General features: G+C 38.3%; 2 protein-coding genes across 2 annotated transcripts in view; one reads left to right on the top strand and one right to left on the bottom strand.

The window, feature by feature from the left end:
• RB1 (RB transcriptional corepressor 1) overlaps nucleotides 1–21,152 on the top strand; it is a 72,261-nt gene that overhangs the window by 23,376 nt on the left and 27,733 nt on the right. Inside the window, exons 11-17 of the mRNA XM_014868816.2 lie at nucleotides 293–364; nucleotides 2,952–3,039; nucleotides 3,493–3,609; nucleotides 4,302–4,358; nucleotides 4,447–4,478; nucleotides 4,557–4,633; nucleotides 4,842–5,044. Of these exons, the coding sequence (XP_014724302.2) occupies nucleotides 293–364; nucleotides 2,952–3,039; nucleotides 3,493–3,609; nucleotides 4,302–4,358; nucleotides 4,447–4,478; nucleotides 4,557–4,633; nucleotides 4,842–5,044 (646 nt within the window). The remainder of the gene's footprint in view (nucleotides 1–292; nucleotides 365–2,951; nucleotides 3,040–3,492; nucleotides 3,610–4,301; nucleotides 4,359–4,446; nucleotides 4,479–4,556; nucleotides 4,634–4,841; nucleotides 5,045–21,152) is intronic.
• Nucleotides 19,507–20,998, bottom strand: LPAR6 (lysophosphatidic acid receptor 6; the record flags this gene model as incomplete). The annotated part of the gene is made up of 2 exons (XM_088160665.1): nucleotides 19,507–20,426; nucleotides 20,764–20,998. Coding segments are annotated over 2 exons (918 nt in total), but the record flags the coding sequence as incomplete, so codon positions are not given.

The raw sequence follows: 21,152 nt of genomic DNA, 5'->3' as shown, positions 1-21,152 counted from the left end.
ATTTAAAATTGGATTGAAATGCAACTAATCCCATCTCTATGTATAAATTAAGCTTTGTAAATAGAATTCTAGAAAAGAAAAAAAGCTTGGAAGGAAACTTCAGAGCTTGTCTAGTCCAACATCCTGCTGGAAGCAGATCTACTGGGGAATTTAAACAACTGGAGTAATTGGACATCTAGATTGTCTAAAAATCTGTTACACATTTTTTTTCATCAGATTAATAAGACTTTAGAGGAAACACTGTCTTTTGAGTTGTATTAGTCTTTCATAAGTCTGTTTTCCATTTCTGTAGCTCACAGTTGGAGAGGACACCACTAAAAAACAATCCTGATGAGGAAATCAATATTCCACAGACTCCTGTTCGGTATGAGTTCTCTTGAATATGTTCTTTTTTTTTTAATATTGTAGCTAGAAATATTCATCTTTAGAGCAGTCTTTTTTTTTAATTTCTAAGAAATTGTGACCTTTGTTTTCTTGGTTTTTTTCTGTAAACTGTACTGTAGTTCTGATCACTGATACTTTTTATTCATAGTAGATATAAAACCTAACAGTGGCAAAGATGCTTCCTTAAAGTTCTTGACATTAAGAAAGTCCAGGAGTATGAAGTTTCGGCATTACTAAAAATTTGAAATGTTCTGAACCAACTTTGATCTTGAGAGAAAGTCTAGTGATATTTAGATTCTCTCCATTCACACCACACTTGGGATTTACTTTGATTTTTCCAAAACTGATGCTATTTAAGGCAATTCACGTGAATTCACCAGCACTGATTTTGGACTGTAGTAGCTGTTTTTCATGAAGCCACTGAAGTATCAGTAGATGGCAGCAAAGATTTGACACCAGCTTAGAGTGCAACATGTATCCTTATCTCTCTCTGATTTAAACAGAACCCTGTATTGTATATGCTCAAAGCACGCTTATTCCTTTGAATTACCTTACAGTGTCATATTTCTGAACCCAGATTCATAGAATCTGCTTTAAAGCCCCCTGAAACTGGAGAGAATCTAATAATTTTTATCAGTGGATTTGTAGCTGGTAATTTATGTTGAAATTAATATATAAAAATGGTCTAAGTACTAGTTATGAGCATAAGAATGGGTTGTATGTATGCATTTTATGTTTTTCCAGTGTCCTTATGTTTTTCCTTATCATTAGCGTTGTGGCAGAAGTGATTTTTACCAATACTTCACAAAAAGTAGATGAAAGAAAAATGCATCTTACTGCTATAGTTGCAATGATTGAACACATTTTTGTTGGGTTTGCACTTATTGGACTGGTGATATGAGCCAAATTGAGGTTAAATGATACAGAGATTTAAACTAGACCAACTCTAGTGGGTCTAGTGCTGGCCAAACGACAGTGCACCCACTAGAATTATTTACTCATTTTCTGCTGTGAGATAAGGATTAGGAGGAGAGGAAAGCAGGCTCAAAACTTCAAAGGGTATAAGAAAACTTTATTAACAGAACTAAAAAAAAAAAAGGATATCAGAATAAACCTTCAGAACACTTCTACTCCCCTCAATTCTTTCCTTTCCCACTGACAACGTAAAGAGACAAAACCTGGAACTTTCAGGTAGTTTACCATTTCTAAAATAGGCTTTTTTTTTCAGTTCACTTAGGGAAAGGAGTCTCTTTTGCCATGCCATGGAGACTTTTCCACAAGAAACAGTTTTCTTGTGGTTTTAATATTCACAAATAGCAGCCATCCAGATAATCTGCAATTGTGAAGTCCCTCTCATGGTTTGGTAGTTTTCCCACAACTACTACCTTGGGTCATTTCAGCTTATTTGGGTACAATTTTAAGAATAATCTGTTCTAGTAAAGAAACAAAAAGTTCTCTTTTATCTCTGGGAACAGAGATTTTCTTCTTCACTCCTGGGGCAAGGTTTCTCATCTTTTTCATCTCTCTCTGTCCAAGCTTCTCACTGGAGCACAGCTACTTCAACATTTGCTGGTTTCAGCACAGGTGCCTCTGTTCATGACTATGGCTAGAGTGCTACATCCCCCAATGCATTCCATGAGTTACAAGGAAAAAAAAATCCAATGCATCAATTATATCTTCACTATAGCCTTACAAGAGAATTTCAGCCCAAGACTAAGGCATCTCCTCATTCTCCTCTCATCTGGGATTTAACTCGTCCTTCACTGACTTTGGTGTCTCCACGTTGTTTTCTTTACGTGTCTTCACCCTTTCCTTTCTCTCTCACTTGAGAGAGGATTGATGTCTGCAAGTTTCATCTGTGCATTGAAGGAGTTAATATCTCCCCTGGGCCTGCGGGTGGTTTTGTGATCTCTGACTTCAGTTCCAGCTGCAGAGCTGCTTTCTGCATGGGGCTGCAGGGCTGCCTCTGTTCTCACTGCATGATTTTCTGTATTGCCAGCAGAATGGCTCGATGGCTCAAGGCTGGAAGGAAGAGAATTTTTCCCAGGGCTTGCTCATCTTTAAATGTGATTTCACAGAGATGTATTCGGCTCTCTTATATGTTTAACAGGGTGTCAGTATTCACAACTAGCCAGCTGATTGGTTCCTGTCAGGTCCAGAGGAAGCTGCCAAGGTCCTTACAGGGAATCGCCTCCATAACTCATGGATTTTTTTTTTCTGTAACTTTAAACTAAACTAAACACACAAAATTCTATTTAAAACCAAAAACCACAGTGAAAAATTCAGGAAGTAACAATACCAGAGAAGAATCAAACTATTTCTTAGGTATTAAGACATTCTTTTGGTTATTAAAAATTATCACAATCCATGTGTAAATAATTAGATAAATTGTATTGTTAGAATTCATAGTAGTTAGCACAGTGCAATAGATTTTCCCAAGCAGTTTGTTTAATAACTGGAGTGAGAACTGAATTTTTTTTTTTTTTTGGTGCAGATTTGCTGTTCAGTTTCTCAAAACTGTCAAGCCAACCTTAATGCTTATTATGCATTTTATTGTGTTTTTCCAGAGTGGCAATGAATAACATTCAGCAGTTGATCATGATTTTAAACTCAGCAACTGATAAGCCATCAGATACTCTCATCATGTACTTCAATGTAAGTGACCACAAGGAAGATTTGTCTAGGATTCTTGGAATTATCACTCAAGCAAAATATACCCCTGTAGATCTGATGCACATGTGTTTGAAAAAGTACATTTTTATTGGGTTGGTTTAAATGTAATGACTCATTTTAGAAAGCACTTCTCTAACTGTTGTGTACTGGAACCTTTTAAGTGCTTAAGTACTTTAGTTACTGAGCTGTATATTAAAATTCTTTTATGCATGTATTGAATGGAAAAGAAAGGGAGTGTAAAAGGGAAACAAAAAAGAGAAAAAGATTTACGGCACTCTTTTAAATACTCCGTTTTTATTTATGCTGATGACCTTATTGAGAGGCATTACAAAGGGAAGCAGAACTTCTAATCATTTAAATGATTTAAATGTTTTTTAAGTAAATGTGGGGTTTTTTGCCTTTCCTTCCTCTAATTTCCGTCCTGTACTTTTTTAGAATTGCACAGTGAACCCTAAGGATAGTATCCTGAAGAGAGTGGAAAGTTTTGACCACATCTTCAAAAAGAAATTTGCTGAAGCAGTTGGACAGGGATGGGCTGAAATTGGCTCGCAGGTGAGTATTTGGGTTGAATATCACTCCCTTGAGCTCTGTTAGTTAGCACTAGCTGGTGTGAGACCTGACTTGCTGACTGTCCCTCATTCAGTGTAGATCAGTAAAGGTAAAAAGTAACAGCATGCTTTTCAAACTGAGGGAGCACTGTAAAGATAGCATTTAAGAAATTCCTCTTAATACATAAGGAGCAATAGGAATTAGGTGGAAATATGTTGGAAGTACTTTACTGAAGAATGGAAAATTTTTTTGGGCAAAACACATTAGGTGAAACATATATTTACATTCATTAGGCTATCTTGGCCTAGAACTGCCAAAGATGACTCACTTCCTTATAAAGTCAGGAGAGCAGCTGTGCTTTCAACAAGGATTTTGGAAAATAAATCCAACCAAGTTTGTACTCGACAGTCTCCTTCCTGTCTGTCAGCCCTGCTTTTTATCCTGTTAGCTGTGAATCAATGTGAACACAATTCATGTTGTTACACATGGTTAAATCTTCACATGGTTGGGGTAGTCACACATCTTAGTAGCCCTTGAAGCCTCTCCAGTGTTACTGACCACTGGAACTGGGGACAGCAACTTGTTTATAGTGGCTCTGTCAAAAACGAATTTTCTGGATTATTAAAACACAAGAGTCTGCATGTTGTATTCTGTCAAAACTTCTTGTAATATTCCTGATTTTCTCACTCTAACAGAGGTACAAGCTTGGAGTGCGTCTCTATTACAGAGTAATGGAGTCCATGCTGAAGTCGGTAAGTTTAGTACTGCTATTTTAGTACTGGCAGTGCCTTTAGAAATACTAAGAATATTCACAAGTTTGGTTTGATTTATTTATTTCAGGAGGAAGAGCGCCTCTCAGTGCAGAATTTCAGGTACTTGTCCCTAACTTGTTTTTGAAGTCTGCTATTTGAAGTCTTGGGTCAAGTACTAATAACTTCCTTTCTTTTCAGCAAACTTCTGAATGATAACATCTTCCACACATCTCTTCTGGCATGTGCTGTTGAGGTTGTCATGGCTACATATGGCAGTAAGTTAATTAATTGCATTGTTACTTACTGATAATTATTACCATCTATTCTAATTTAGAGTAAATAGCAAAAAAAACCACCCAAAATGCAAAAACCAACTCATTGAAATGTCTGAGCTAGCAACAATTTGATAAATACAAAAAGGAAAAAACATCAAAAGTGGATGAATGTAGAATATGTGATAATTTTAGTCTGTTTTCCCTTCAGGAAATGCTTCACAAAATGACAGTAGTGGTGCTGAAACAGACTTGTCTTTCCCATGGATTCTGAATGTATTTGATTTAAAAGCTTTTGACTTCTACAAGGTGATCGAAAGCTTTATTAAAGCAGAACCCAGCCTAACACGGGAAATGATAAAGCATCTAGAACACTGTGAACATCGAATTATGGAGTCTCTTGCTTGGCAATCTGTAAGTAACACTTTAAAGTAGAATTTGTATAATTGTGCTTGTATAATGTGCCTACCTAGAAAAAAAAAGTTACACCCAACTCCATAGAATAAGTTGAAGTCTTGCTGAGATTTGATTCTAGAAAAAGAAATTAAAATAGCAAAACAGGATTAGTTTTGGCACGTCTTCTGGTTTTATAAAAAGGGAACATATGAGAGGAAGAAGTCAACATAGGTCTGCTGATTTACATGACTGTAAGCCAGCATCATTTTACTAGTCTTGCACAAATCATAAGGGTAATACCCTTAACTGTGTTTTGGTACCAAAGTCAGCAATAAATTATATGCTTTTATTTGAAAGTTAATTTTTATCCAGTTGCTATTCCTACTTGGCAATAGGGCCTCAGTTCTGGGCATCTGATGTGTTTGCTAATAGTACTTAAAATACTGTTTTTTATTGTCCTTTGCATTTCAGTCACTTTAGTAGTTTTGGATGCCATTAAAATAAAATGCTGGAAGGTTGGATTGTTTTTTTAGGCTGTATTTCAGTAAATGAAACTTTTTTTTTCTTTTCATTGTTTGTTATTTATAAACCAGAAATAGGCTTATGCCACAAATCAGGAGACTATAGAAGCTGGTAATTTTGGCCAGAGAGACACAAAGCAACCATTTTAGAACTGATCCCATATCTTTTAATTCTGGAGAGGAAGGGGTATTTTTAGAGGCAGACACTATTTTAGGGAACTTGCAGTCATGCAAAAGGTCTCGTAACCTTAAGAGGACAAAAGGCAGAGGTACAGAACTACCTGGGTTTGACTCTCTACAAGCAAGAAGTGGCTCCTGCTACCTTCTACAAACCATCTTGAAGCCATCTTACTGATCAGCAGTACATCATATCCACCAGTTTCTACCCAGTAACTCAAACAAGGCATGCAGGATAATCTGATTTAGACTGGGCTTTCTGGAAATAATCTGGACTTTCAGACTGACCAGAAAATCCAGAGAGTTGTTTTCAAAAATTATGGGCGTTGCAGGCTTTTGTGAAATAAATTATAATGTCATCAAGCACAGGATTACTTCAGTTTTTTTGAGTGCTCTGCTTGAATGCATTTTAATGTTTTGACTCTCTCATCTTGAGTTTATAGAGGGACCTGTTTGATACTATTTTGGGGTGGCTGATTTGAGTGTTATGGAATAGTTCAGTTGGAAGGGACCTACAAAGATCACCTAGTGCCATAGAAGGATGTGGAGTGGAGCCCAGTATGGGGGATGAAAAGAAATGTGCATGGCATGTATCCAGAGGCCCTGCTGCTTCACCAACCTCCATATCACCGGGTCTGGGTCTCCCCAGGCTCCAGACAGTGAGTGTCTCCTATTGTTGGAAGCTTGGCACCAGAGGGCACAGCAGGTTTCCCTTAAAAGCTGAGGGCTGCTGTGGCAGCCAGGACAGGCACCCCGAGATTCTGTGCTGGCTTCCATTGCCTGCTCTGGCTGCCCATGAGGGGAGGAAGGGCAGTGAGCTCTAAATGGCAGAGTGCTCAGGGGAGAAGTAGTGGAACATTTGCTGTGCCAAAATGTCTTGCTGAGTCTTTGGGTCACTGCAGCAAAGGACCTGAAGCCCCACACAGAAATGTAAAGACATGAGTCCTCTAGTGCAGAAGATCTACCCCTTCCTCACATCTGAATATTGGCTGGTTTTGCCTGAAAAGTTTAGCTTATTAGAAACAGGAGAAAATACTGGCATGAGGGAGGCTGTTAAAGTATCCCAGAAGGGCTTAACTGTTGAACAAAATAATGGTTTACTGTATTCTTCTGCAGTTCCTTATCTGGGTATTGCCTCCATGCAATGGTGTACAAGGTTTGCAAGTGTCTGCTTAATTAGCAGTTCCCTCAAGAATGGGCAGGCAATTAGAGAAATGTAGTTCATACCAGTAAATACCTCTGAACCTCCAAACACTTTGATAAAGGAGTAGAGAAAAGCCAGATGCCTTCTTCTTACTCCTAAAGAATGTGTCGCCATAAGTGGTTTCTTTGGGTTAATTGTAAACAGTCCAAGAAAGATGGAATCTCGAGAAAGTTCAAGTGTCCTCATATGGTTAGAGAGTAGTTTTGTCTTTTGTGGTTTTTTTGTTGTTTCCCACCCCTCCCGCAAAAGTGCTAAAATGAAGAAGAAAAGCATGGAATGAATACAACTTATGCAAAAAAAACCCCAAAAACATCTAGCTTAGTAAATAAGAATATAAACTTCTGAAAAACATTTATTTACAAATATTTCCTTAATGATTTCCCCATTTACTTGCTATGTATTTTTGTTTAGTTTTTGTGTCCTCCACTCTCCCAGGTAGTGCATTTCATTGCGAGGCTTGTCTGCTTCAGTTGTTGCTCATTCTCCTGACTGCTTTAAAAATCAGGACTTCAGTGAGAGATTTAAAAGGATTGAGCAATTTAATACTGAATAGCTTGAATTTATTGCAGTTTTACTTGTCTCAGAGCTTTTGTGAGGAGGAATGCCTTGTGTAATTTCTCTGAAAAAAGTCTCAAATGCATCTGACCTTTACCTGACTTGGGAAGCTGCATCAAGTGAATGTTTTTTACTGTTTTCTGAAGATAATATACTACTCCTTAGCTACTCATTGTGATTATGTTTATTGCTTTTGCATAGCTAGCTGATTTAGTCATCTGGGCTTTAGGAAGGAAATGAAACTTTTCTAGGTCATCCTTTCTTTTAACAAAAAAAAAAAAAAAAAAAAAGCATAGCTAGACAAAATGAAGGCTGGAAACCAGTTGAAGGCTCTTCTCAATAATTCTTGATTTTTAAAAAGGGGCAAGTGCATACTGACTAAATCATGTGAAAAGTACTTCCTTTTTCTTAAATCCTTATCAAACCCTGAAAGAAGAAGTCCCATATAACCACTCGGATATTTACCAGTGAGGTTATGATGCTTCCAGATGAAGATTATTTGGAGATCAACTTAGAATATATTAATAATGCTGCATAATTTTTATTTGAAAAATAGAAATAACACTGTATAATATTTTTTCTTTACTATGAATTTGTGCTCACTTACAGTATTTTGAGCATTATTTTGATTTTGTAACTTTAAAGGGAACTGAAATTACTTTAGACTCAAAGATGCAGACTAGCCTTTGCTTCATTTTTTTCATACTTACAGAAATGCAATTTAAACTCTTCCATAGTTAAAGCCTGTTTCCTATGAAAGGGATGCTTGTTACCTGCCAGTCTGGGAGTTCACGTTCAGCCTTTTCCATAATTCTGTCAATTTGACCTCCCTTGTGGCCACCCAAAAAAGTAATTGTTTTGAATATCTCAAATGAATGTTATGTGAACAAATTCCAGAATATCTGAATTTCCCTTAGAGAAAACCCTGTCAACTGCCATGTCACATCTTTGAATGAAGTATTGTTGCTGTTTGCTGCAGTTTGTTAGTACTAAACAAGGAAGAACAGGTTTTCAGGCAAGCAAATCAAGCACAAAGTCTGTCAGTTTTCAATCTGTTTTGAGTGCAATACCTGTGGGGTGTTTTTGCTGTGTCATTGAAGGAAGTAAATGCCTGTGGAGAATCTTTGTTGTATCTGAAAAGCCATCCAGCTGTATTTCCCTGCCTCTCAGCTTCCATTCTGCTCACAAGCTCTGTTTGAATGGGGAGGTACAAGCAAGGTACATGTTTTTCATGCTGCTGCTTAGAGAATGTGCTCCTGGCAAATGCCCTTTCACATGTACAGTGTTGGGGTAGTGAAAGGGTCTTGTTCTTCTGCACTGGAGTTGCAGCCTTGTCTGAAGGTAAAGCAAGTTAGAGACAGAAGCACTTCACACTTTCCTGGTTGGCTCTACATACCATCGTGTTCTGTTGACTTGTTGGCTCGTTGGTGTGAGCACTAGGAGTATTCCAAGGGATATTTCCCTTAGGACAGGAGTTTTAAAAGGTTATGTGGTAGCTCTTGCTGTTAACAGGGATGAGGGTCAGCTGCATGACCACCTGCAGCCCTCCAAAAGCTCAGAACAGAATGTGTCGGTTCATTGTGGCAGGCTAAAGGGAATTCATTCACAGCTTGCTTTGGTCTGGGAACTTCAGCTCTGGTTTTCATGTTTGTCTTTGTGTGAATAACAAACAGATGTGAAATTAAAGCACTGCATTGCACTGCAGCTGTGGACACTGTAGCCTTCTTTGCCTGTATTTCTCTTTAATACGTGGTGTCCAAATTAGTGTTTTTATTTTTCTAAGGAGGGAGGAACACTGGTATTGATATATGTTGTGATTTGGAGTTGTAGTATGTTCTTGAGTTTTAATGACTGATGCAAGATAAAGATGGCTTCGTGAAGTTACTTCTCTTAATAGTTAAAATATGAGCAGAAGTAGACTAGTGTACTTTGCTCTATTTATAACTTCTTTCATGTAGCATTGTCTAAACTGTGCTCCATAGTGTTTCTCCTTTTTTAGCTTCTTCTTTTCTGTGGTTTCCATTGTCAATTCAACATTTGCAGTGAGATCTACAGTATTATCACGCAGCATTGATTTAACATAATTTGATGTTTGCAGTAAGTATTTGTCAATTAACTGTGTAGTCAGTGTTTATACTTAAATACCTCATCCCATACCAAAGACTTCTGTTGGTTTTAAACTATGCAGCTCACTGAGGCAGAAGTACCTTCGTGCTCAAAACCATGTATTCCCAAAGAATATATTATTGCATTAATATGATGAACTCGCTGAGCTGGAGTAACAGCAGACCTACTTTGATCATGCATTAAGGAAAAAAATATTAAATAATTTGTTTAAGATTTGTGTAAAGAGCATTAGACAAATCCAGATCAGGGTAAACCTGTGAGCAGTTACAGGTCAGCAAGTGCTCTTTAGTACTTTGGAATAGTACAGGCTTAGCTATGCAGCCTCGGTCCTTGATTGTACAAGGACACAGTTATTGGAGAGTTCACTGTTCTGGAGTGCTTAGTGCCCTTCTTTGGATGTACAATTTCAAATTAGGTTTCTGTGCTCTTTGTAAGGAGGAGTTGACCATCTAGAGAGGGGAGTTAATATATTTTCTTGTGGTTTGTATCCTTCGTAGTAGGGATTTCTGTTAGGTGTGTCTGAAGTCCTACAGCTCCTCTGAAAGTAGGTTAACAGCATATGAAACATGCTATTTAAAATCCTCTTTGGTTTTGACATCTTAAGTGATTCCTTTTAAATCAGGAAGAAGTAGAAGTGGTCACGCTGTTAACATTTGATACGTTAGGTTACTGGGTAAGTGGTTTACTGTTATGTTAAAAGAATGAATCTAAAATCTTTTTGATAGGCAGCCAAGTAAGGCCAGGCAGCAAGCACTGGGTATCTGGGGCCGAGTTTGTACTACTGGCCTCAAAGGGACAATAGTTTCGGCTAAAGTGTTGCCCCACAGTCATCAGGGGTGTCCTTGGTCATGTGTTCCCTGGCCTGTTCTGGCATTTGTCAGCTCTCCTCTGGACAATGCCTAGGCAAGATTTGGGGCATGATGCAGCTCAGGGACTATTTTCAGCTGCTGGTATGGATTAGCAGTGGAGAATGTGTAGTTACATGGGTGCAGGCTGTGCTTTGCCACTTGCCCTTGAGGCCTCAGGACGGGCTGTGTCTTGTTGTGTTACCAGCCCCAGATGTAGTCGTGGCTTCAACCACGAGCGACTCGAGTGCTGGCAGCTGAGTCACGCGTCCTGTGCTGCCTTCCCTCTGGGCTGCAGGACTCGTGCACCTCTCTGCACAGCAGCTGGCTTCTCTTGGGACAGCTAGTCTGTGTCAGGCGTACTGCTTTCATGCCTGCTAAACTTTGCCTTTACTCACATACAGGAATACCTAATTTGTCAATGGGGGACAGCCTTGGGCGCAAAAAAAGCGCTGACCGTGTCGAGAATGACAACATCTGCAAGCATGCGCGCTGGCAGGATACAATCTACCGAGGGAGCCTCACTGATGTAAAGACAGGCACCTCAGGAATTGCAGGCATCAGATTGCTCATGCAGACATCACTCATGTCCTGTGGGCTTCTGCATTTTAGATAACCTAGTATCTTGTCTCAGCTTGGAAGTTGCAATGGGCAGTGATTTGTAATACGGAATTTTCTAAGGTTTTTCTTTCAGGGGACAAAACATGGTAAGGTTCACCAAAGGATGTCTTGTCATGTGCTCACCATGCTCCTTTTGACAAAGTTCCATTAGGAGTATGCAGCTTTAACCTTCAAAAAGGAACTGAGAACATATTTGAGGTTTTATGTCTGTACATACTAAATATATTTCTGCTTGCATCATGAGTGTGTTCCAGAAGCATGTGGGATGAGGGAGGTCACTACCACCACTGCTCCTCGGCGTGACAATGCTAAAGGCTCGTACTGATTCTGCTGCATGTGCTTTAAATTTTTTTAAGGTTATGACATTTCAGTTGTTGCAGCTGTGACTGGAAGACCTGTGATTTTGCCTTTATCATACAGGGCACATTTTTAGGAGTCTGTAAGATGATTGCTTTTTGGGTATTTGTGAAAATACCACATAGTGTAATAAAAACATGTGAGTATATTTATGTTTATATGCTTTTTTATTTTGGCTATATATATAAACACACTCTTTAATAAATGCTTAAATAGAATATGTAAATTATTCCCTACCTTTCTAGTACTCCTGAAGAGTTTCTTTTAATGAAAACCAGGCTGTGCTTTTTGTGAGTTGAAGCTTTTATGTGCCTTAACAGCTGAAGGCAAATTGAAAAACCAGGAAGAATAGTGAATTATAGTTTTCACTGTCTCTCCCATCACTTTGAAAATCTTCTCTGCCACTCCTATTTATCGTGAAGATGACTCAAGCTGTTTTCATGCTTGGGTGTTACCATTTGAGCAAATCCTCTAGGCTACTGGAAGAGAAGCCAGAACAGTTAAAGCTGAGGTCCTGTGTTTCCTGCTTTTGTCTACGTTGACAGTGTGTTCACTTCTTGGTAGGCACTCACAAAGAGTATAAAACACTCAGTAGGACTGGAGGATTTTGGTTTTGTTAGCAGTGTTAACAGGTTGATCTGTTGCAGGTATACCAAGTCAGCCCAACCCTTAAGATGCTCTTGCTTCAAGTACAAACATGACCAAAGGGATTACTAAGACACAGCAGCTATGCAGAGTTTTCATTCTGTGACATTTAGATGCCATTCTTGATTGAGAATTTTAAGCTTTTTCCTATTGCATCTACTGCTTTAAGGTATAGAGTTTCTCTAATTAGGGAGATATAAATCCTACTTCTGTAACTATATGGATATTAAAGTATCCACTGTACTTGAGACAGAGCTGTACTTCCAGGAAGCAGTTAATTATTTTTATTTTACACGGGTATTTTACAATAGAATTATTCTCTTCCCACTGTCATCTGTCTCAATGACAAACCTAAGCTAGATCTATGGTTTTTGTCTGTTAAGGTTAGTAGGACCAAATCATATGATTAATTCTGCTTTTCATAACTGCTTTTACCCCTTCCTTAAAGCATGAAAAGGCGATTAACAAGAGGTGGTTGTGTAATTACGCCTAGGTTTGCTTTAGGTAGCTGCTTGTGCTGTGTATCTTGCCTGTAACCACTGCTGTGTTTTCACATGGGGGTCATGTACCCAGGCTGTGTTGGGATCTCCTGGTTATAGATTTACAGCTGTGACAGGGAGCTTGGATTTATAGGCTCTGTTGGTGCATCATAAAGATATCTCACTTGTCCGTACACCAGTACTAAGTACAGATTTAGTCACAGAAATAAGTCTGCATTAACATGATAGACTTTTCTTAAGTCTGTTTTTCTTAAAGGTTGCCTTATTATAAGTAACAAGGAATAGTGAAATAGTTTTCTAGGAATCCTTGCTTTTTAAGTTGTTGAGGTTTTAAAATTTTAATTTATTTTAATAATGGTCAATGTTTTGGTGGTCATATCACAGCTGTAGGAATTTGATTTTAGTTCTACTATGTTGCTAGGTAGTTTGAACTTTAGCTTTTCCTTCTGTAACACTGCTCTATCTGCATTGTAAATACTTTGTAGGAATGTTCAAAGGTTGCCCCTGAGGGAAAAATATATTAGAATTCAGGGAGGTATCTTGGCATTTCTTCAGTTTTGTAAAATTTGCTGAATTGTTGCAAATTTGACGTGACTCTCCTTAAATACAAAAGTAAATAAAGCTCGGGTTAAAGTCTGCGACTGTATCCCTGTTGCTTCTTCCTTTGATGGAACTATAAAACTACAAAGTCGGAGGGTATAAATCTCTGTAGTGAAATTGCTAAAATGAATAAAATGAAGTTCCATTTTGGTTTTTGGGATTTTGTTGTTGTTTGGTTGATTTTGTTTTTGTTTTGGTCTGGCCTTTTTTTATCAGAGCCAAAGTCCTGAATACCTGTCACAACCTTTTATTACTCTTTCTTTCCTTATTACTGCGTCCTGTGACTCACTCTCTTGGTAACTTTTCTATGGAAGGTAAAATTAGTTTATGTTAAAAAGCAAAATGGGTGCCAAAAAAGCATTGTAATGTGGAGGTTTGGGGTTTTCTTCCCAGCTGTATGCTCAATTTTCAAGCTCTTAAGGTGATACTAGTATCGTGTCAAACTGTCAAATTATGTATTATTGAAAGATGTTTTTGTTTCTTTTCTTGCTGCAGTTTCTTTAAGTTATTGCATACATAAAAGCACAGAGTTTGAGTTGCTTTTTTGTAGGTTAAATAAGTGCTTTTGTGCAAGATCTTTTGTGCCTGCTTTTATACTATATAAATGTATAGTATTTCAGTTATGTGTTTGTATCACTATCTTACAGTAATTTTCCAGTAATAAAAAACGCTTGTGGGGGATGTGGATGCCCCTGTTCGCAGCTGTTGAGTGGGCATAGTGTTCACCATCCTCCAGAAGGGTAATCCCTCTGGGTTTGGTGGCAGCTTTTCCTTTGGGTTGGGTTTGCCTGCCAGAGTGGGGTAGGTGCAGGCTAGTAAATGCCTGTGGTACAGCTGAGTGTGGAGCCTCTGCAGCTGCATCCCTGGTGTTCTGCTGAGCCCTGAGCACAGGCTGGAGGCTCGCCCAGGTAGAGGAGTCTGCCTGGTCTGAACTTGGCTCGGGTACATCCCTGGGCTGCCAGCAGCCTGTGCTTTCCCTTTGGGAGTCACCCTGCCCACACCAGAGCCCATGCTTGGCACACTCTGCCTGCCTGTTGCATCTTCCAGCAGCTGGGAGGAACTCAGATCTTATCTGAACAGCAGTCGGTACTGATTTATTTTTTTTTTTGCATTTGCATTTGCTACCCAGGGGAGCCTGTGGAATACAATAACATGCAGTATATATGGTAAACTGTCTTTCACTATGTGAGAAGTGTGAAATACCTTAAGTAGACCAGCAGTTTTCAGATTTGATTTCATTAATGAATCATATTTTTCATTAGGCTGAAAAGGTATTTGTTTCACCATTGGTATTCTAATTTTTGCCCATGTTTTGCTATGTACTTAATAAACTTTTCCAATTGGCTTCCTTTCATAAAGCAGCAGTATTTTCAGAATTCATCTGAACAGCAGAGTTAACCTAGCCATAGTTGTTTTCATGTGAGGTAGACTTAATATTATTCCCAAGATGGTTGCATTACTTCTGAGTGCCTCCTGTTGCTAGCATTGTTTAAGAATTTTGTTCTTTAAGGCAGGAACTCACTATTTAAAAAGGATAGAGCTAGGGAAATATTAAAGCTATGTTTGTGCAAAAATATTCTTATTATCTTAACATAAAGGTGTCAGAACTTTCTAGAAGACTTCCTTTGTCATGGCTTGTGGTTTGATTCTGAGGTTTAAACTACAGAAAACTTACCACTTCTTATTGCTGGACAGCTTTTAGTTCTGGTAGAACCAGAGTGGGCCTTCTCTAGTAGAGTAGAAAAAACTCTTTTTAAGTAGAAAAAAAGAATTATTTAAAATCTAAATTCTCAGTTCTGGGATTTTTAGCTTTCCAGCAATGTGGTAGGCCAGGTCTTTTTATAAAAGACCTGAAAATGTGTGAAGGGTTCTTTTTGTTTGTTTTAATTTTGTGGTAAGTTCAGTTTTCTTACGGGAAGAGCTGGGCTTGCTTTATAAGCAGCTGTATAACAGGAACTGGATGTGTGTCAGGTGATAAATATGAAAGGCTTCAGTATCAAGCCAGAATTGTCAAAGCAGAACTTCTCCATCCAGCTTCTTGCAGAAGTATTAGACTGTGCAAGCTAGGCTTTCTGAACTGAGCCCTATTGAGTATGCTCTGTAAATGTGCTAATGCAGTGATGGTTGTGTTTATGCAATGTCTTCAATATTCTGGTAATTGGTTAACAAATGCAGCCCAGGCATTTCTCTCTTCTAGATTTAGAATTCATTCTGATCTACATTTTGCCTTAGCTTTTGAAATGTAACTTCTTCCATTTTGTCAGTGGTGCTCAAATGCCAGGAACACTGAGGTCTAAATGATAATAGTCTAGCAAAAAAGGGAGCTTGTCAGGATCCACAGGTCTGCCTGGATGCTTTGTAATATTACATTTACTCCTGGAAAAGTATGAGCAAATTGATTTTCACTGATAAAACTCTTAGAAAATAACTTGAAAGAATAAATAAGGCTAGAGGATACTGTGCTCAGGTGGAGTTTTCAAAATTACTGGTCTGAAAGTGAACCTCACTGGGTTCTCTAATTTTAGCTGAGTTCTTTGTGTAATTCTAGAAATCTCGTCTTTGATTATTATGGTGCTTGAAGTTACAAGTGAAAATTTCGTTCTCATTTGCAAGAGATGTTGGAAGACTGTCTGATCAGGAGTGATATGGAAAGACTGAATGACAATCTAGTGCTCCCTGCCTGTTTCCAATGCACTAATGAAACTAGTGGATTTCAAACCATAGGATGTTTGGGTTTCTTAGTTTTGTTCCCCCTATGCACACACACAGTGTGAACTTTCTACTGCTGTGAACGTTAAAAACTTTATGCATATTTACAGGAAGGCAGAACAGGCTCACAGAAGAAAATTTTTGCTGAACACACAAATACATCTGTTGTATCAGAAAGTCCTGAGATATGACTGATGAGGTGGGACAGCACTTGAGAGCTTTGTGTGCATCTCCTACTGCTATCTTTTTCCCCAGACATCCAGCCTTGTCTGCCACTGAGGTCAGGATTGTAGATTAGCTGCATGTTTGGGATCTGATCAGTACAGCTATTCTTATCTTTTACCTGGTCTCAAGAGGTTTTTTTCAGTTTTGGCATTTCTGTGACTGAAGTTACTTCCTTAAGAAACAAAAGCTTAGAGGTTGATTTAATTTAAGGATTCTTTACCTGCCTGAAGTATTTTCTGTAGGAGTTTTTTTACACACTTTAGATGAAAAATATAAATACATATTTGACTTGGTATTGGTATTTCTTTGAATGTGAAATATTTGCATACAATTTCAATTGTCTGGCATTCTGTTCCTGCAAAAGTCAGGATTAAAACTTCAAGCTGAATACAGAATGTATAAAACAGGGCATATTTTGATTTTGAAGTAATGATATGGTGAGGTTTATAGCAAATTTTTCTCCTTGTCTTTTGAAAGTGCTGGTTAATTAACTAGTTATCAGTATCTACCTGCCTTTAGATTAAAAACATGCTTGGAATCAATTAAATTTGCCCTGCTTTTATTTTTATAGGAAGTGTGCATTTTCTGCACTCTGTAGATGAAGGAACCACACTACAAAGAAAAGTTTGTAAAGTTTTGATCCTAAATCTGATCTCCTGCTTTCCCTGGGTAGGCATATGAGTAAAAATAATGCACTTTTAGGAAGTACTGGTTTTAACACATTCAGGTCCTCAGGAGCTCTGACAATATAAGTCTTTTTTTATTTGAAATGTCTTGGCATGACTTAGGATGTAACTTCCCATCTAGATTTTACATTTAAATATTGTCATAAGACCTTCCCGGAGAGACAGAAGAGTTGTTATCAAAGTCAAGAGCAGAGAGAGGGAGTGCATCTGTTGAGGAATGTACCAGCAAAAGCATTGCTCCATCCACAGCTCTCCAGGATAATCTTGTTGCAGAACCAGAAAAGGCAGAGAAAACCTCATCTAGTCCTGAATAGCTGGTACCCTGTCTTTATATCGGCTTGTTGTGGGAGATTGTTTTACTCCCCCTCTTCTGAATCAGTCAGATCAGAAATTTTTCAAGTAATGGTCTGATTCTCAGCATTACAGATGATGCCTTTTGACTGTGTTGGGGTTTATTTGTTATGTTTTGGTGGTGTGGGTTTTTTTTTTTTTTTTTTTTTTTTTTTTTTTGTGAAAGAATGAAAATGTTGAATAATAAAAAACTACGAGGTTTCCTCAAATAGCTTCTGGACACTGAGCTATTAACTGATCAGAAAGCTATTGTCCTGTGTTGCACTGTGCTCTTCCAAAAAACAGAAGCTGCTGCCCTGGAGAGTGAGTGCAAAGCAGAGAGAGCTGCTGTCTGTGCTTCTGCAGGCTCCTAAAGGTAATACACCAAGGAAAGTTTGGTCTAAAGGGGAGCACTCATATATGTGGCTTTGTCTACTTGTTCTGCTTTTAAGTCAATGGTGGGTTTTTATTTTTCCCCTGCGTTTTGTAACCTCAGAAAGAGTAGGGTTCTGTTTTTTATGGTGAGGCTCTCGAGTGCTCAGTGCTGTAAGGCAGAGGAGTGTTGCTGAAAACGTTGTCACTCTATTGAGTAACATAACAGCCTTGACAAGCTCAGGGGAGTAGTACCCTGGAAACATAGTCCAGCAGTGACATTAGGAGCTTTTATCTCACACTTCTTGGAGGGAGTCTAATGTTAAACACACCCCTTAAAGAGAGAGAGAAAGGTATTGAGACTTTAGAGATGCATATCTGATTTTGGATTTGTCAGGGGCATATGGAAAACAGAGAATTTCTATTCTGCCAAGAGTTTTGTGCGTTTTTTGGAAGTTGGATATGAATCAGAAGAATTTAGGATTCCCAACAAAGATAATTGCTTATTTCAGCTGTTATGCAGACATTTATATCTATGCTATCTTTGAAGCTTAAGCCCATACTATTTGAATTTTACTTTCATAAATTATATATGGATAAAGATTGAAAATGCTATTAAATTTAAAATTCAATCAACGCTAGTTCCTAGCAGTCATTGAGTAACTTGGTTTCCCTGTAGTATGAGACAGTGTATGATTTATAACAATTAAACAGAAGCTTTGCATAGGGAGATAAATTCATCCAGATAACAACGTATCATACAGTTTGATGGCTCAATAAGCATTTTTTCCAACATTGATTCACTCCTCTGTATACAGCCCTGGTGTAAAAATGCCTCAGTACTGTATGTGTGTTGTAGCTGACTGCCCTAAATCTTAAATGCTAATTCATTTAGACTCAGTCCTTACTCTTGACTCCATTGTTTTTGGGAAGGAAAAAACAACACTTGTTTTACCTTTTAAATTTTATTTTATTTTACAGTGATGTTAAATTAATTCTAAGGAAAATGTACACAATGTTCTAGTAGCTGAGAAGCATATATAGCAGGATGTTTTAAAGCAGTTTTGTCTATGTATTCCTGTTTGTAACAGTAACATATGTAGATTCCTCCTTTTACATGGTGCTGACATTTCAAAGTGTCTTGATTAATTTTGCCAGCACGTGGCCCCAAGTACTTTATTTTTATACTTTTTAAAGTTTGAAAGAAAATAACATTTGAAGTTTTAAATGCTCACATTAAAATGATTTCTGGGACACAAAAATTGAGAGGAAGTTACACTCCAAAATTACTCTTATCTTGAATTTCTTTATGGAACACCAAATAGTTTCCTGGAAGAAATAATCAACTTGATGCACATGTTTATTTCTAGTTAAAAAAGGTCTTGTTTTTCTAAGAAACTATACTTTGAGATAAAATTGACTTATTCAGAGGATGTTATTTTCCTCAAAAGTCATGCTGTGTTTAAGAACTCCTCACAAAAGAGTTTAATAAAGTGGTACTGTACCTAAAGCATTAATTTCAGTCATCACAAGTTACTTTGTTTTAATCACACAGGCTTCTGAGAGAGAGGTGAGAAGAAAAACCAGTTTGTCTGAGACATTTCCAAGAGTTCTAAACTACTAGGAGACTTAATTGCTTTATGGGGGCCAGGCTTGTGGAGAGAGAATGTATTTTTATCAGATAAACCTGGGAGAAACAAAGTTCTTTAACCCGCTGATTGAAGCCTCCTGTGAACATAATGGTCCCTAAGAAGGAAGGTGCAGGGAAAAAGACAGTAGCAGAGGAGTAAGAGAGACAAGAGGAAGCTGGAGAAGACAGGAGCTGAAGTGATATGACAAAAAAGCGGCAATTTTCCTGCAGTGTAGAGCAGGTAGCTTCACCCCCCATCCTCAGGAACTTGGAAACTGATATCATTATTAAATTGAGCTACTGTTTTAACTTCAGGAAGGAAAACAACCTACTTTTTCATTTGTATTTGACTTGACAAACAGTCTTTGGACTTTGGTTAGTCTCTAAATCCAAAAGTTTATTTCTAACATACAATCTGTCAGAACAGACCTTTGACATAATTTTTTTAAACGCTTCTTCTGTGTGCTATTATGCTTAACACTTTTACAGCCTTGTAATAAACTTTTCAGCTGTGAAGGAAGCACAGCCTTTACATATAAGAATATATGTCCGCAGCTGAAGAAATGTGCAGGCTTCGAATTCCAGTTTAGTCCCAATAGTCTTTTAATATAGTTTATATTGTAGAGTCACTGTCAAATATTTTCATTTTTATGGTTTGAAGGCTGTGTTGAATGAAACTTTCTGAAACTGGCCTTTCAGAGAATCTGAGGTCCCGCGGTCTGGTGGACCGGTTCTTTTTTATGGAATTTTGAATGGTATCTGATGTGAAGTAATAGACTATGGGGTCAAAGCAGCAGTTTGAAACAGCGATGCACAGAGTGATGGGGTACATAGTCCTGACTGCAGTCACCACTGAGCAGTTGACCCAGGTCTGTGTTCTCATAAGGGAGTAAAGTATTAAGGTAACGTTATAAGGCACAAAGCAGAAGCAGAATATCACCAAATGGACAAAAATCATTTTGAGTACCTTTTTCTTGCTTACTTTATTCCGGCTTAATGTAAGTGGTTTATTCAAAGTCCGGAGGACCATAGTGGAGCAGGTGACGTTCAGGATGAGCGGGATAAAAAACCCAACAGTTTCAATGAAGATGACAATCCGGGATAGGTAGGTTTTCCACGTATCTTCTGAGAAGTTTTCAAAGCACGTCCTTTGCTCCGTATTGTTCCGGCGGTTTGTGGATTGGAAAAAGCTTGCTGGTGTGCTGCCTGCTAGCACGGTTATCCACACTGCAACACAGACGATCTTTGCATTCCTTTTGGTCCGGAGAGTCTTGGATCGGAAGGGGTGTACTATAGCTAAAAAGCGATCCACACTGATGCAAGTCAGAAACAAAATGCTCCCATACATATTTGTGTAAAAGAGGGTGACAGAAATCTTGCAGAGAATGTCTCCAAATGGCCAGTTTCTGGTTACAAAGTAATAAATCCTGAAGGGTAATGTAAACACGAAAAGCAGATCTGATATAGCTAAATTAAGCATGTAAGTTGTAGTCTCGTTTCGCACTTTTAAAGTACAAGTGAAAATGTAGATCGCTACACAGTTCGCTATGAGGCCGAGAACAAACACCATGCTAAAGATACACCCATACAAAGTATATTTAAAGGAGTCCTCAGTGGAACAGTTAGAGCTTACCATTATAATGGTATGTTAAAAATTCCTGTGCTTTGGCGTTTTCTCTGGTATTTTTATTGCAACTTTTTTGAAATTCCAGAAGAACTTGCAGGTCAGATGTATTTGAACAGTGTGCTTTGGCAAGTTTGTTACGCTGTGAGGCTTCAGGGAAGGAAGATGAGCTCTGTGGCAGGGGAGTACATCTCCAGCAGAAATCACCAGGAAGTCTCTCTTCTCTGCCGAGTGCTATTTGTAATCACATAGCCAGTCTGCAAAAGTCAGAAAATGCATCATTTGTGGCAGATGAGGTCACCCCACAGCTTGCTTAATTCCATTTCCCGCCTCGATTCAATGAAGCCATTGTAGGACTTTCTGCCTTACTCTTGGCTGCAGATTGTGACGGCAAAGCC

Source organism: Sturnus vulgaris, chromosome 2, assembly GCF_052056855.1.
Source record: "Sturnus vulgaris isolate bStuVul1 chromosome 2, bStuVul1.hap1, whole genome shotgun sequence".
NCBI classification, from domain to species: Eukaryota; Metazoa; Chordata; class Aves; order Passeriformes; family Sturnidae; genus Sturnus; species Sturnus vulgaris.
This window is presented reverse-complemented; position numbering and strand designations above follow the sequence as displayed.